Genomic DNA, 17,291 nt, shown 5'->3' with positions numbered 1-17,291 from the left:
CCGCTAGAATGACCGATATGCATCTCCTAGTGTTGATAGGACAGTCGCCTGTCAGTCACAGAGTGAGCGATGGCAGAGAAACACTGGCGTTTTGTCAATCTGTTCTCTGCCCCGCCTCTCGGTACCGGTGTCATTTTTGTAGACTGTGGTTGGCTGCGCTGAAATTTCTTTTCACGGAGGAGGGAGAGCATGATGCGTCTTCCTTGTCTGGTGTGAATGAATTTACACGTCCCGTTAACGTGCTAACGAAGAGTTGAAATCCACTTATTGTTTTGCAGCATTTCATTAGGCTCCCCCCATTAGCTGCTCTTCCTGGGCTCCACACAAAACATGAAATAATACACAACATTAAATAGACAAGAACAGCTCAAGCACAAAACACTTAAACATTTAAAAAATGGTACATAACCTACATATCAATACACACAACAAATATCTAGGTCAAATAGGGGAGAGGCGTGTGAGGTGTTGCTTCATCCATGGGGTTTTTTAAACCACATTCCTTACAGCTTAGGGAATGATTTGTACCAAATATAAAGCTCTTGGTTCAGGACCAGTTTATTACTGGTCACCTATTCCTCAACAGACTGCAGCTCCCCTATTCCTCAACAGACTGCAGCTCCCCTATTCCTCAACAGACTGCAGCTCCCCTATTCCTCAACAGACTGCAGCTCCCCTATTCCTCAACAGACTGCAGCTCCCCTATTCCTCAACAGACTGCAGCTCCCCTATTCCTAAACAGACTGCAGCTCACCTATTCCTAAACAGACTGCAGCTCCCTATTCCTCAACAGACTGCAGCTCCCCTATTCCTCAACAGACTGCAGCTCACCTATTCCTCAACAGACTGCAGCTCCCCTATTCCTAAACAGACTGCAGCTCCCCTATTCCTCAACAGACTGCAGCTCCCCTATTCCTAAACAGACTGCAGCTCCCCTATTCCTCAACAGACTGCAGCTCCCCTATTCCTCAACAGACTGCAGCTCCCCTATTCCTAAACAGACTGCAGCTCCCCTATTCCTCAACAGACTGCAGCTCCTTAAGGGTTTCAGTGACTTCATTAGATGTGGTGGCTGACATGTAGAAGGTTGAATCATCAGCATACATGGACACACAGGCTTTGTTTAATGGGCACATTCATTCATTCATTCTCTTGTGTGTTTCATAAGACTATACAACCAGGGTGTTGGGTAACAGGCTTTGTATTGTGCTTTGATTGACGACCAAACCAGCAAGCGGACTAGTTTATAAAAAGGTGTCTGACTGACTGAAATAATTCAAGCCTATACATCCCTTTCCTATTCATAAATCACACAACGTAGTTCTATGTTCATGGTATCGCGTCGGGACACGTAAACCAAAATACCTGGCTTGTATTCAACTAGGATTTGAAGCCCATGTCGAGACTTGCCAGTGACCCGTCAGTGTAGACTTGTGATGGGTTGTTCAAAACAAACAGCTCTATTTGAACGGATGTTTTATGTGAACCGAATCGCTGAGAGAGCTGTTCATTTACTCCCTAATGTGCACACTGGTAGGCTACTACCGATTTTTTGTGATTCTCTTCAGATCAATTATGAAAACATTCGGTGAAGATGTTGAGTCCTCACTGCAGGAACAATAGGTAGTAGAGCCTTATTCTGGTCCAAAATATGTTTAAAAAAAAAAAACAGATTGAAGGTTATAAAAGCTAATGTCATGATACTTAAGGATATTGGTCTACTGATTTGATTTAAAGTGTTGACAATGGCGTTATCAACTGCTGCTTTCTGTGAAGTAAAGCCCATGTTTAACACCTGCTTCATTCTTCAATCATACCTGTTGGTCCATTCATGGCCTCCTGACTTTGTATAAAGTGGGAGTGCACAATATTGCAGGGGGTCTGGTGGGTCCTCCCCCTGAATTATTTTTGCATTTTAAAATGTTTTTTTTCCCCCCTGCAATTCTATACTGAACAAAAATATAAATGCAACATGCAACAATTTCAAAATGTTTTAGTGCGTTACAGATCATATAAGGAAATCAGTCAATTTAAATAAATAAATTAGGTCCTAATCTATGAATTTCACATGACTGGGAATACAGATATGCATCGGTCGGTCACAGATACTTTTTTAAACTTTTTTTATTTTTTTTTAAGGTAGGGGTGTGGATCAGAAAACCAGTCAGTATCTGGTGTGGCCATCATTTAGCTCATGCAGTGCAACATCTCCTTCACAGAGTTGATCAGGCTGTTGATTGTGGCCTGTCCCACTACTCTTCAATGGCTGTGTGTTGCTGGATATTGGCGGGAATTAGAAAACACTGTCAAACACGTCGATTCAGAGCATGCCAAACATGCTCAATGGGTGACATGTCTGGTGAGTAAGCACGCCATGGAAGAACATTTTCAGCTTGCAGGAATTGTGTACAGATCCTTGCGACATGAGGCTGTGCATTATCGTAATGAAACATGAGATGATGGCGGCAGATGAACGGCACGACAATGGGCCTCAGGATCTCATCACGGTATCTCTGTGCATTCAAATTGCCATCATAAAATGCAATTGTGTTCGTTGGTCCATATCTTATTCCTGCCCACACCATAACCCCACCTCCACCATGGGGCACTCTGCTCACAACGTTGACATCAGCAAACCGCTCACCCACACGACGCCATAGACATGGTCTGTGGTTGAGGCCGGTTGGACATACAGCCAAATTCTTTAGAACAACGTTGAGGCAGCTTATGGTAGAGAAATGAACATTAAATTATCTGGCAACATTCCTGCAGTCAGTATGCCAATTGCACACACCCTCAAAACTGGAGACATCTGTGGCATTGTGTTGTGTGACAAAACTACAGCCTTTTATTGTCCCCAGCACAAGGTGCACCTGTGAAATGATCATGCTGTTTAAATCGGCCGCTTGATATTCCACACCTGTCAGGTGGATGGAATATTTTGGCAAAGGATAAACGCTCACTAACAGGGATGGAAACTAATTTGTGCACAAAAGTTGAGAGAAATAAGCTTTTTGTGCGCATGGAACATTTCTGGGATCTTTTCCTTCAGCTCATGAAACAAACTTTACATGTTGCATTTATATTTTTGTTCAGTGTATATTGTTTCTCAATAGGGAATCCATGTTTACTTGACAGAACACAACCTTTTAGGTTTTTGCCACAAACTAAATTGAAAGATTCAGTTTTTGCTACAATAAACTAAATTGAAAGAGAAGACAATTTTTTCTGACTAGATTAATAATCTAGTGCCTTCCCTCAAAGTTCCACCCACAGCGGATTGATTGATAGGTCTGAAACTCTGAATCAAACATCCTGCCCCCTCCCCTGATAATCCCACCCACAGAGACGTAAACACAGATGGTGAGCAGCGTGGGAGGTGTACCTGGCTGGTACGCTGGCTCTCCAGGGCCACTAGGGCGCGGCGCTCTGCGATGGTCAGATCAAAGTCCTGGAGCACCGGGGCCAGGGCAGGGTTGGCCCCTCCAGCCCACTTCAGCCGCTGCTCTATACTGCCCTCTAGTGATGCCAGCTTCTCCTGCAGGGGGGAGAGGACAGATCCAATAAAAAAATAAAAAAACAGCTACACAGCCATTAACTTTTCAGTGACGGGGGCAGTATTCGGAAATTCAGATGAATGACGTGCCCAAATTAAACTGCCTGCTACTCGGCCCCAGAAGGTAGGATATGCATATTATTAGTAGGTTTGGATAGAAAACACTCTGAAGTTTCTAAAACTGTTTGAATGATGTCTGTGAGTATAACAGAACTCATATGGCAGGCAAAAACCTGAGAAAAAAATCCAACCAGGAAGTGGTTTATAGTTTTTCAAGTGATTGCCTATCCAAACTACAGTGTCTGTGGGGTCATTTTGCACTTCCTAAGGCTTCCACTAGATGTCAACAGTCATTAGAACCTTGTTTCATGCTTCTACTGTTACTGGGGAGAGAATAAGAGCTGTCTCAAGCCTGAGACCAACGAGTTGTTTACTGCGCAGTCACGCAGGTGCGCCGTTCCTTCTTTTTCCTCTGTAATGAATACGCTATTGTCCGGTTGGAATATTATCGAAGATTTATGTTAAAAAGACCCTAAGGATTGATTGTAAACATCGTTTGACATGTTTCTACGAACGGTACTGGAACTTTTTGACTTTTCGTCTCGGGTTTTGGGCTTGTGCATTATGCCTTTGGAATAGTGATCTGAACGCGCGAACAAAACGAAGGTATTTGGACATAAATATGGAGTTTATCGAACAAAACGAACATTTCTTGTGGAAGTGGGAGTCCTGGGAGTGCATTCCGACGAAGATCAGCAAAGGTAAGTGAAGATTTATAATACTACTTCTGAGTTTTGTTGACTCCAGAACTTGGCAGGTAACTGTATAGCTTGCTTTGATGGCTGAGCTCTGTACTCAGAATATTGAACAATGTGCTTTCGCCGTAAAGCTATTTTGGAATCTGACACAGCGGTTGCATTAAGGAGAAGTGCATCTATAATTCTTTCAATAACTGTTGTAAATTTTATCAACGTTTATGATGAGTATTTTTGTAAATTGATGTGCACATTCACCAGAAGTTTTAGGAGGCAAAACATTTCTGAACATCACGCGCCAATGTAAAATGGGGTTTTTGGATATAAATATGAACTTTATTGAACAAAACATACATGTATTGTGTAACATTGAGTCCTGGGAATGTCATCTGATGAAGATCAAAGGTTAGTGATTCAATTTAGCTGCATTTCTGGTTTTTGTGATGCCTCTCCTTGCTTGGAAAATGGCTGTGTGGTTTTTCTTGTCTCGGTGCTGTCCTAACATGTTATGCTTTCGCCGTAAAGCCTTTTTGAAATCGGACAATGTGGTTGGAATAACGAGAAGTGTATTTTTAAAATGGGATATAATAGTTGTATGTTTGAGAAATTTGAATTATGAGATTTTTGTTGTTTTGAATTTGCCGCCCTGCTATTTCACTGGCTGTTGACTAGTGTGTCCAGCGGGTGGGACGCTAGCATCCCACATGTCCCAGAGAGGTTAAAGGACTCAGACCAGAGAGAGAAAGAGAGCATTTTATTTACAGGAGTAGCTAAGAGTAACGGTCTAGTTAGCTATCAAGGTTGACGGATTGGTCAGCAGGTATCCTAGCGGTTAGAGCGTTGGGCCAGTAACTGAAAAGGTAGCTAGATCGAATCCCCGAGCTGAAAAGGTAATAATCTGTCATTCTGCCCCTGAACAAGGCAGTTAAACTACTGTTCCTAGGCTGTCATTGTAAGTAAGAATTTGTTCTTAGCTGACTTGCCTAGTTAAATAAAGGTTAAATAAAAAATAAAAATAACAATTGGTGATGACTGTACTGACCTGTACAGCAGCGATGGCTGCCTCGTCCTGGCTGAGTTTGTAAATCTTCTTCTTCATACTACTGAGGATGATGGAGCGAGGAGGAGGGCTCACACTTATAGGCTGGGTCCTAGGGCCGAGCACGTCCTCATGCTGCCACTGGAATACAGAGAGAGGACAGGGTTGAAGGGATAATCCGCCCCAAAACACTACTTCCTATGATTAACAGTGTTAAACAGTGTTAAATAACACTAATATGTGAAAACAATATTTTTGTGAACGAATATTTAATTTTTGTCGTTATAACAAGGTTGGTAGCAACATGTGAAAATCGATGTGGAAATTTGTTGCAGCTCAAGTCGACTACAAAACCCACAGTGCAATACTGTCTCTGGGTTGGCTAGCTAGCAAACGTAGCTACACAGAATAAGACCAAAGTCAATATCAGCATGTGAAGTAGATAGCTAGATGTAAAAACTAAACGTGCAACTCTGCTACCCAGAGAGAGGCAACAAGGACCCTTTCCTCAGACACACAGGGGAGCATTACGAGATGGTACTTGGAGAAACAGAGTTGAATAATTTGGTACACTGTAGATTGAGCACATGTAAGTGAAATATATACATTGTCATGACCATATAAACTTGATATATACTTGTTCTAGAACAAGTATGACCGTACTATCTACTGGCTGGTACAGCAATTTGGAGTGAAGGTAATGGTATTAAAACAGCTAATAAATGTGATAGGGGATGTCACACCATCTCCTGTGACAGAACCATGTACTCTACATGACCAAAAGTATGTGGACACCTGGTCGTCAAACATCTCATTACAAAATCATGGGCATTAATATGGAGTTGGTCCCCTCTTTGCTGCTATAACAGCCTCCACTCTTCTGGGAAGGCTTTCCACTAGATGTTGGAACATTGCTGCAGGGACTTGCTTCTATTCAGCCACAAGAGCATTAGTGAGGTTGGGCACTGATGTTGGGTGATTAGGCCTGGCTCGCAGTCGGCGTTCCAATTCATCCGAGAGGTGTTCGGTGGGGTTGAGGTCAGGGCTCTGTGCAGGCCAGTCAATATCTTCCAGACTGAGCTCGACAAACCATTTCTGCATGGACCTGGCTTTGTGTACGGGGAAATTGTCATGCTGAAACAGGGAAGGGCCTTCCCCAAACTGTTGCCACAAAGTTGGAAGCACAGAATCGTCTAGAATGTCATTGTATGCTGTAGCGTTAAGATTTCCCTTCACTGGAACTAAGGGGCCTAGACCGAACCATGAAAAATAGACCCAGATCATTATTCCTCCTCCACCAAACTTTACAGTTGGCACTACGCATTGGGGCAGGTAGTGTTCTCCTGGCATCCGCCAAACCCATATTTGTCCGTTGGACTGACAGATGGTGAAGCATGATTCATCACTCCAGAGTCCAGTGGCGGCGAGCTTTACACCACTCCAGCCGACGCTTGACATTGAGCATGGTGATCTTAGGCTTGTGTGCGGCTGCTCGGCCATGGAAACCCATTTCATGAAGCTCCCGACGAACAGTTCTGTGCGGACGTTGCTTCCAGAGGCAGTTTGGAACTCAGCAGTGAGTGTTGCAACCAAGGACAGATGATTCTTAAGAGCTCCGAGCTTCAGAACTCTGAGGTCCTGTTCAGCTTGTGTGGCCTACCACTTCACGGCTGAGCCGTTGTTGCTCCTAAATGTTTCCACTTCACAATAACAGCACTTACAGTTAACCGGGGCAGCTCTAGCAGGGTAGAAATTTGTCAAACTGACTTGTTGGAAAGGCGGCATCCTATGACGGTGCCACGTTGAAAGTCACTGAGCTCTCCAGTACAGGCCATTCTACTGCCAATGTTTGTCTATGGAGATTGCATAGCTGTGTGCTCGATTTTATACACCTGTCAGCAACAGGGTGTGGCTTAAATAGCCGAATCCACACATTTTAATGGGTGTCCATATACTCTTGTATATATAGTGTAGCTATGACGCGCTCCTACACGATTTCTTAGACACCTTAGTAGTTAAATCATGTTATTTAACCCACTGATACAACACAGGCTTTTACCAAATTGACATGAGTTTCATGATGTTTATTTCTGGGAGTGGATTATCCTTTTAACACACACACACACACACACACACACACACACACACACACACACACACACACACACACACACACACACACACACACACACACACACAGGGTCCTAGGACCTATCACGTCTTCACGCTGCTACTGGGATACACAGAGATAGGCCAGGGTTAACCCACACACCCCCTCCTCTCACCTGGAACATGGTGATGTGTAGCTGGGTGCGTTGCAGGGAGACCTTGGCAGCGTCCAGGCTGGACTCCAAGCGTCTGAGCAGGTCCAGTTTCTTCCAGGCCGTGTCGTAGGAGGATGCCAGCACCGTACCTCTGTTCAGTAGCAGCTGAGACAGACGGCCTGCGCCCAGACCCTGCACCACCGTCTGCTTACACAGCTCATCTAACGACACCTGGACGATTAACAGTTACACATTTTACTTCATCAGGACAGAACAGAAAATGTATGAAGACAATATAACATTTTGATCAATCAAGTACATAACATTCCACGGCCTCCTTCCTACCTTGCCGTCAGCTCCAAAGTCCTTGGCGTCCACCTGTGCTGTCAGGTCCAGGCCCAGGGCAGACAGGGTGCTGCAGAGAGCCAGGCCCAGGGTCTGGGTGGGAAGACCAATCAGCATCTGACGGACAAACTCTGCTGTGAACGCCTTGATGGGCCGGGTCATCTGCTCCTCGCTCACTACCACCGCCGCAGCCCCCCGGAACAGGGGCTTCCCTGGTAGACCTACACCCCCCAGACCCACTACTGGGCCGTTGGAGGGAGGAGGGTCGTCAGCCGCTGGGGGGCACGTACCTGGGGAGGGAGAGAGAGAGAGGGGGTCAAAGTCACTGTATACAATGTCTGAGATAATGTTTCATAGGGCTGGGAATTGCCAGGGACCTCGTGATACAATACATTCATGATACATATTTAGATTCCTACGATTCTATATGGATTGCTATTCCATAGTGATTTTATTGTGATTCGATGTTCCAAACATACTGCTCACTATGAGTCTGCTGCAGAGAGACGAGAGAGAGCCGTGAGAAAACACGTTTAGGTCAGCCATGGACGTAGGTGCTCAAAACCAACTGGCTCCATTTAGACAGTTGGAGAACAAGCTGAGGGAAAATCCTGGAGTTGTGAAGCAGGAACAGACAACTAGCGATCGTCAAAACGGTACGATATATTGTCAATAATAATATCCTGATAAGTATCTGTACGGATTTCAACCGTTTCTCTAGTTGAAAGAAATGTAAAAAACAGAGTGGATGAAACGTTGTTTCCTAAGACCCCCTTTCTTCCTCTGACACAAAGTAGCTCTCAGATAGCATCTTTACGGTGTTGACCTCTACTGCTGTTCTACAGCTGAGTGACAGCACAACTTTCATTACATTTCAAATGTCTTTATTCTTTTCTAACTCAAGTTAATGTAATGAAATAAATATTTACGGTTTTAACTTTTTATTTCACTTTTGTTTATCATCTACTTCACTTGCTTTGGCAATGTAAACATATGTTTCCCATGCCAATAAAGCCCCTTAAATTGAAAATACATTTTGACAGAGACTATAAAGCCATCAGTGTTCTAACCAGAGAGTGTCTGAGCGAAGGATCCACACAGCCTGAAAAACTCCCTGATGGTTTGGAGTCTCTTGAGGAAGAAGATCTCCTCCAGAACATGTCTGTGAGGACCGCTGTGGAAGAAATGGACCTGGGCCGCCCTCGCCTCACGCATCACATCCACCTTCCGCCACGCCGGCGGCACCTCCATGGAAATCATCTAGAGAGGAGAGGGAATAACAGACAGGAGAGGAGAGGAAATAACATAATTGAAAGACAGGAGAGTGAGAAGAAAGGAATAGCCCGAGAGAAAAGTGACAAAGAAATGGAATGTGGAGTGAAGAGGAATAACAAGACAGGGACGAGAGAGAAAGATGAGTTTAAGATGAAAGAGTGATTGAGCGAAAGAGACAGAGGAAAGAGCTTGAGGAAACGAGAGGGTGAGAGAGGGGAAAGAGCTTGAGGAAACGAGAGGGTGAGAGAGGGGAAAGAGCTTGGGAAAGAGAGAGGGTGAGAGAGGGGAAAGAGCTTGAGGAAACGAGAGGGTGAGAGAGGGGAAAGAGCTTGAGGAAACGAGAGGGTGAGAGAGGGGAAAGAGCTTGAGGAAACGAGAGGGTGAGAGAGGGGAAAGAGCTTGAGGAAACGAGAGGGTGAGAGAGGGGAAAGAGCTTGAGGAAACGAGAGGGTGAGAGAGGGGAAAGAGCTTGAGGAAACGAGAGGGTGAGAGAGGGGAAAGAGCTTGAGGAAAGAGAGAGGGTGAGAGAGGGGAAAGAGCTTGAGGAAACGAGAGGGTGAGAGAGGGGAAAGAGCTTGAGGAAACGAGAGGGTGAGAGAGGGGAAAGAGCTTGAGGAAACGAGAGGGTGAGAGAGGGGAAAGAGCTTGAGGAAAAGAGAGGGTGAGAGAGGGGAAAGAGCTTGAGGAAACGAGAGGGTGAGAGAGGGGAAAGAGCTTGAGGAAACGAGAGGGTGAGAGAGGGGAAAGAGCTTGAGGAAACGAGAGGGTGAGAGAGGGGAAAGAGCTTGAGGAAACGAGAGGGTGAGAGAGGGGAAAGAGCTTGAGGAAACGAGAGGGTGAGAGAGGGGAAAGAGCTTGAGGAAGCGAGAGGGTGAGAGAGGGGAAAGAGCTTGAGGAAACGAGAGGGTGAGAGAGGGGAAAGAGCTTGAGGAAACGAGAGAGTGAGAGAGGGGAAAGAGCTTGAGGAAACGAGAGGGTGAGAGAGGGGAAAGAGCTTGAGGAAACGAGAGGGTGAGAGAGGGGAAAGAGCTTGAGGAAACGAGAGGGTGAGAGAGGGGAAAGAGCTTGAGGAAACGAGAGGGTGAGAGAGGGGAAAGAGCTTGAGGAAGCGAGAGGGTGAGAGAGGGGAAAGAGCTTGAGGAAACGAGAGGGTGAGAGAGGGGAAAGAGCTTGAGGAAACGAGAGGGTGAGAGAGGGGAAAGAGCTTGAGGAAACGAGAGGGTGAGAGAGGGGAAAGAGCTTGAGGAAACGAGAGGGTGAGAGAGGGGAAAGAGCTTGAGGAAACGAGAGGGTGAGAGAGGGGAAAGAGCTTGAGGAAACGAGAGGGTGAGAGAGGGGAAAGAGCTTGAGGAAGCGAGAGGGTGAGAGAGGGGAAAGAGCTTGAGGAAACGAGAGGGTGAGAGAGGGGAAAGAGCTTGAGGAAACGAGAGGGTGAGAGAGGGGAAAGAGCTTGAGGAAACGAGAGGGTGAGAGAGGGGAAAGAGCTTGAGGAAACGAGAGGGTGAGAGAGGGGAAAGAGCTTGAGGAAACGAGAGGGTGAGAGAGGGGAAAGAGCTTGAGGAAACGAGAGGGTGAGAGAGGGGAAAGAGCTTGAGGAAACGAGAGGGTGAGAGAGGGGAAAGAGCTTGAGGAAACGAGAGGGTGAGAGAGGGGAAAGAGCTTGAGGAAACGAGAGGGTGAGAGAGGGGAAAGAGCTTGAGGAAACGAGAGGGTGAGAGAGGGGAAAGAGCTTGAGGAAGCGAGAGGGTGAGAGAGGGGAAAGAGCTTGAGGAAACGAGAGGGTGAGAGAGGGGAAAGAGCTTGAGGAAACGAGAGGGTGAGAGAGGGGAAAGAGCTTGAGGAAACGAGAGGGTGAGAGAGGGGAAAGAGCTTGAGGAAACGAGAGGGTGAGAGAGGGGAAAGAGCTTGAGGAAACGAGAGGGTGAGAGAGGGGAAAGAGCTTGAGGAAACGAGAGGGTGAGAGAGGGGAAAGAGCTTGGGAAACGAGAGGGTGAGAGAGGGGAAAGAGCTTGAGGAAACGAGAGGGTGAGAGAGGGGAAAGAGCTTGAGGAAACGAGAGGGTGAGAGAGGGGAAAGAGCTTGGGAAAGAGGAAGGACATTGAGGAAGTAGGTGTGCTACCTTCTCTGTGAGCTGCCCGAAGGCGGTCTCTAGCTGAGCAAACATGCCATCGAAGGCCACCAGCAGCATCTGACCGGCGGACATCTTAGGAGAGTCCTGTCCCACTGCGTCCATACTGCCCCCTGGAGGCTGCATCAGCTGGGAGTACTGGGCCCTCAACATCCTGCAATATCATCACATATAACATAACCAATTAACACTAACCCTACTGCCTGTCTGTTCTGTTATGGTATTGGCATGTGTTCCCCTGTTCTAACCTGGTGATGTGGAGACACTGTGTTCCCCTGTTCTAACCTGGTGATGTGGAGACACTGTGTTCCCTGTTCTAACCTGGTGATGTGGAGACACTGTGTTCCCCTGTTCTAACCTGGTGATGTGGAGACACTGTGTTCCCCTGTTCTAACCTGGTGATGTGGAGACACTGTGTTCCCCTGTTCTAACCTGTGTTCCCCTGTTCTAACCTGGTGATGTGGAGACACTGTGTTCCCCTGTTCTAACCTGGTGATGTGGAGACACTGTGTTCCCCTGTTCTAACCTGGTGATGTGGAGACACTGTGTTCCCCTGTTCTAACCTGGTGATGTGGAGACACTGTGTTCCCCTGTCTAACCTGGTGATGTGGAGACACTGTGTTCCCCTGTTCTAACCTGGTGATGTGGAGACACTGTGTCCCTGTTCTAACCTGGTGATGTGGGCACTGTGTTCCCCTGTTCTAACCTGGTGATGTGGAGACACTGTGTGTCCGCCTCGTGCTCCAGGCCCATGGCGGCACTGCGGAGGTGTGTGTGCAGGGCGTCGGCCAGCCCCTGCAGGGAGACCCCGTCTGCACACTGCTCCACTAAGAGGTCCAGCTCAGACAGCATGGTCTCCAGGGTGGCCTCGCCCTTCAACATGCAGCGTAGAGCCTCCGGGAAGATGATCTGACGGAAGTTAGTGTTCAGCTCCTGGAGGAGGGAGGGAAGGAAGGAGAGATCAGCCAGAAAGACAAGTGGACCAGTAAAGGTGGACAACGCCATTCTGATAACATTAGTGAGGGGTTCTGTTACACTTCCCAAGTTGGAGACCCACTTTCACCAGAACGCAACACTTCAAAATGTAGCTAGCTGTCTTCTACATATTGTCCTCTAACCCAGGGTTTCCCAAACTCTGTCCCGGGGCCCCCTCTGTGTAAACCTTTACAGGTTCCCCCCTAGCACTACACAGCCCATTCAAATAATCACAGCTTGATAAGTTGGTCATTTGAGTCAGTTGTGTAGTGCTAGGGGAGGGGGGGGTCTAGATAGATATGTCTAGATGGTATATTAGGTTTCAACATGTCCTGTATGTCTAGATGGTATATTAGGTTTCAACATGTCCTGTATGTCTAGATGGTATATTAGGTTTCAACATGTCCTGTATGTCTAGAGGGTATATTAGGTTTCAACATGTCTAGATGGTATATTAGGTTTCAACATGTCGTGTATGTCTAGAGGGTATATTAGGTTTCAACATGTCTAGATGGTATATTAGGTTTCAACATGTCTAGAGGGTATATTAGGTTTCAACATCCTCATGTCTAGATGGTATATTAGGTTTCAACATGACTAGATGGTATATTAGGTTTCAACATGTCTAGATGGTATATTAGGTTTCAACCCTATGTCTAGATGGTATATTAGGTTTCAACGGATGTCTAGATGGTATATTAGGTTTCAACATGTCTAGATGGTATATTAGGTTTCAACAGTTGATGTCTAGATGGTATATTAGGTTTCAACATTCGTATGCTAGATGGTATATTAGGTTTCAACATGTCTAGATGGTATATTAGGTTTCAACATGTCTAGATGGTATATTAGGTTTCAACATGACTAGATGGTATATTAGGTTTCAACATGACTAGATGGTATATTAGGTTTCAACATGTCTAGATGGTATATTAGGTTTCAACATGTCTAGATGGTATATTAGGTTTCAACATGTCTAGATGGTATATTAGGTTTCAACATGGTATGTCTAGATGGTATATTAGGTTTCAACGTTGTATGTCTAGATGGTATATTAGGTTTCAACATGTCTAGATGGTATATTAGGTTTCAACATGTCTAGATGGTATATTAGGTTTCAACATGTCTAGATGGTATATTAGGTTTCAACATGTCCTGTATGTCTAGATGGTATATTAGGTTTCAACATGTCCTGTATGTCTAGATGGTATATTAGGTTTCAACATGTCTAGATGGTATATTAGGTTTCAACATGTCTAGATGGTATATTAGGTTTCAACATGTCCTGTATGTCTAGATGGTATATTAGGTTTCAACATGACTAGATGGTATATTAGGTTTCAACATGTCCTGTATGTCTAGAGGGTATATTAGGTTTCAACATGTCCTGTATGTCTAGAGGGTATATTAGGTTTCAACATGTCCTGTATGTCTAGAGGGTATATTAGGTTTCAACATGTCTAGAGGGTATATTAGGTTTCAACATGTCTAGATGGTATATTAGGTTTCAACATGTCTAGATGGTATATTAGGTTTCAACATGTCTAGATGGTATATTAGGTTTCAACATGTCCTGTATGTCTAGATGGTATATTAGGTTTCAACATGACTGGATGGTATATTAGGTTTCAACATGTCCTGTATGTCTAGAGGGTATATTAGGTTTCAACATGTCCTGTATGTCTAGAGGGTATATTAGGTTTCAACATGTCTAGATGGTATATTAGGTTTCAACATGTCTAGATGGTATATTAGGTTTCAACATGTCTAGATGGTATATTAGGTTTCAACATGTCTAGATGGTATATTAGGTTTCAACATGTCCTGTATGTCTAGATGGTATATTAGGTTTCAACATGTCCTGTATGTCTAGAGGGTATATTAGGTTTCAACATGTCTAGAGGGTATATTAGGTTTCAACATGTCCTGTATGTCTAGAGGGTATATTAGGTTTCAACATGTCTAGAGGGTATATTAGGTTTCAACATGTCTAGAGGGTATATTAGGTTTCAACATGTCTAGAGGGTATATTAGGTTTCAACATGTCTAGAGGGTATATTAGGTTTCAACATGTCTAGATGGTATATTAGGTTTCAACATGTCTAGATGGTATATTAGGTTTCAACATGTCTAGATGGTATATTAGGTTTCAACATGTCTAGATGGTATATTAGGTTTCAACATGTCTAGATGGTATATTAGGTTTCAACATGTCTAGATGGTATATTAGGTTTCAACATGTCTAGATGGTATATTAGGTTTCAACATGTCTAGATGGTATATTAGGTTTCAACATGTCCTGTATGTCTAGATGGTATATTAGGTTTCAACATGTCCTGTATGTCTAGATGGTATATTAGGTTTCAACATGTCCTGTATGTCTAGATGGTATATTAGGTTTCAACATGTCCTGTATGTCTAGATGGTATATTAGGTTTCAACATATCACAAACTGGTTCTGCATATCCGTTATGTGGAGACAGATTTGGACACTTTAAAACTGTGTGTTTTGACATTGGGCATCATTTAACTTGTGTTTTTGGACTATAAACTTTCAACATTAATTTCCAATGATATTGTACTTAAATAAGGTAAAAACTGCTGATTTGAGTCCCAAAATGTGCTGTGATTGATTTATTATGATGATAGACCAGAAATCACCAAGACGTGTTTGTCCTGCGTAACCTTAGCAATCAGGGCTTTCAATTGTTTTATTTATTAAAGACAGACAGACCAGGAAAAGTCAAACTTTATTTCCCCCCTCATTTACTTTTCCTATTGTAAACATGGAGCTAGGATGCATAGCAGGTAATCTGGAGAGAGAAGGAAATGCATTGCTTTACAGGGTGGTCCCTTTCCAAGCATACTAAAACGTGGGTACTTTGGGGACTCTACCTACATCAACTACTATGAATATGACCATAGAGCGTGATTTATGAAAAAGCCAACTGACACTTACTCTTGTGTTACTGACTTGTTGCACCCTCAACAACCACTATGATTATTATTATTTGACCATGCTGGTCATTTATGAACATTTGAACATCTTGGCCATGTGCTGTTATAATCTCCACCCGGCACAGCCAGAAGAGGACTGGCCACCCCTCATAGCCTGGTTCCTCTCTAGGTTTCTTCCTAGGTTTTGGCCTTTCTAGGGAGTTTTTCCTAGCCACCGTGCTTCTACACCTGCATTGCTTGCTGTTTGGGGTTTTAGGCTGGGTTTCTGTACAGCACTGTGTCATCAGCTGATGTAAGAATGGCTTTATAAATACATTTGATGTGATTTATGGACTTCATGGGGGATTCTTATGACATCACCAGCAGGAACATTTGAGTTTGATTTCTAAAAAGACAAGGACTGTAGCTTTCAAATGATGTCACTTTCTATTTGACAATCTTTTTGGGGGGAGGGGGGGTCCCCCAAACCCGGTACCGGGTCCAAAACAACCAGAGTTAACAGGTTAAATTACGTTTTGAAACCCAACATAAAATGGAAGGAATTTTGTGGGGGGGAGGAGACATTGAGCGAGATTTCTGACCGCTCAACTCCGTCCACATCCTCAGACACACACACACACACACACATCTCCACCCCATTGCACCGTACCTGTAGACAGGTGTAGACGGCGTTGGCCAGGTAGACGGTCTGGGCGGTCTCCTGCGGCGAGGGCAGGTCCAGGTCGTGTGGGAGGAGCTGACACTGCCCCAGCAGCTGGACCAATGAGGTGATATTACCGCTCATGGAACACAGCTCCTCCAGGAACCAGGCTCCGTCACGAGACGTCAACTCTACCAGCTGCCCCCCTGCTGCAGCCGCCGCTCCTTCCATCACCAGGTTACGCCTGAGCGGGACCAGACACAAAGTTATACACACCCACCCTTCTACCCCCCACCACACACCCCTGCCACAAGACGTCAGGGACACTAGTTTCTCCCTCAACCATCAGGTTAGTCTCGTTATCCACACACACACACACACACACACACACACACACACACACACACACACACACACACACACACACACACACACACGTCTATCCCCAGCACACAGCCAGCCAGACAGACCTGGTGAGGGTGCAGAGGGCTGATGAGATGATGGTGGCCAGGCTGAGAGAGCCCTGCTCTGGGTTCTCTAGGAGGAACACACTGATGCAACGCTCGATTTCCTGCAGCTGTTCTTCACACGCGTGGACCGTGGCTCCCTCTGCCTTGACGCGCTCCGCCTGGCGCAGAACACGCGTGTTGGTCTCTGACGCCTGGTGCTGCAAGGCCAGCTCAACGCTGGACAGGAACTGGCACGACGCAAGGGGAGGCTGGGGGGCAAACTGGACCTCATATCTGGAGGGAGGGAAGTTTGGAGAGGAAGGTAGAGCACAGATTGATAAAATAACTGTCCATTTAATGAAAATAATAAAATATTACAGTAGAGAGAAGCAGTAAGAAATACAGAGAAATGGAGCCAGTTAACCCCAGAGGACCCCGACAGAGAGGGAGACGGAGAGAGAGAGAGAGAGCGTGAGAATGAGAAGGAAAGACATGGCGTGAGATGGCAAGAAAGAGAGGAGAAAGCCAGCATGTGTCCACTCCAACTCACTGTCTGGAAATCTGCTGGCAGTGCTCAACAGTCATGTCACAGAGCAGCTCTTCCAGCCACTGTTTCCAGAGGTGGGCCCTGTGGCGCAGCAGAACGGCCCGCGGGTACAGCAGGGCCACAGTGGCATAGCTGTGCAGCTGCTCCAGACAGCCTCGCAGGGCCCCACGGCGCTGCTGCAGCAGGGAGCCCAACTCAGCCTCCAGGCCCTCGCACTGGCTGATTAGGTGGGCCTGGCCGGCGTTCTGCAGGAAGGCTGTGGCCGGGACATAGCTGGGAGGGCCTGGGGGAGGGATGAAGAGAGAGAAGGTTAATCAATCAGGTCTATATGACTGCTGATGTCCTGCAGTAGACTGGCTA

At 45.6% G+C, this 17,291-nt stretch overlaps 1 protein-coding gene across 5 annotated transcripts in view; it reads right to left on the bottom strand.

Annotated features, from left to right (window-relative positions):
- Positions 1 to 17,291, bottom strand: part of LOC106601970 (SMG1 nonsense mediated mRNA decay associated PI3K related kinase) — a 143,262-nt gene that overhangs the window by 17,962 nt on the left and 108,009 nt on the right. For all 5 annotated transcript variants that reach the window (XM_045719641.1, XM_045719642.1, XM_045719644.1 and 2 more), the window contains 10 exons: positions 16,935 to 17,214; positions 16,406 to 16,678; positions 15,945 to 16,179; positions 12,069 to 12,295; positions 11,354 to 11,516; positions 9,030 to 9,219; positions 7,960 to 8,249; positions 7,636 to 7,845; positions 5,354 to 5,491; positions 3,386 to 3,538 (listed from right to left, as the gene is read on the bottom strand). In XM_045719641.1, the coding sequence (XP_045575597.1) occupies positions 3,386 to 3,538; positions 5,354 to 5,491; positions 7,636 to 7,845; positions 7,960 to 8,249; positions 9,030 to 9,219; positions 11,354 to 11,516; positions 12,069 to 12,295; positions 15,945 to 16,179; positions 16,406 to 16,678; positions 16,935 to 17,214 (2,159 nt within the window). The remainder of the gene's footprint in view (positions 1 to 3,385; positions 3,539 to 5,353; positions 5,492 to 7,635; positions 7,846 to 7,959; positions 8,250 to 9,029; positions 9,220 to 11,353; positions 11,517 to 12,068; positions 12,296 to 15,944; positions 16,180 to 16,405; positions 16,679 to 16,934; positions 17,215 to 17,291) is intronic.

Source organism: Salmo salar, chromosome ssa06 (genome assembly GCF_905237065.1).
Source record: "Salmo salar chromosome ssa06, Ssal_v3.1, whole genome shotgun sequence".
Classification (NCBI taxonomy): Eukaryota; Metazoa; Chordata; class Actinopteri; order Salmoniformes; family Salmonidae; genus Salmo; species Salmo salar.
This window is presented reverse-complemented; position numbering and strand designations above follow the sequence as displayed.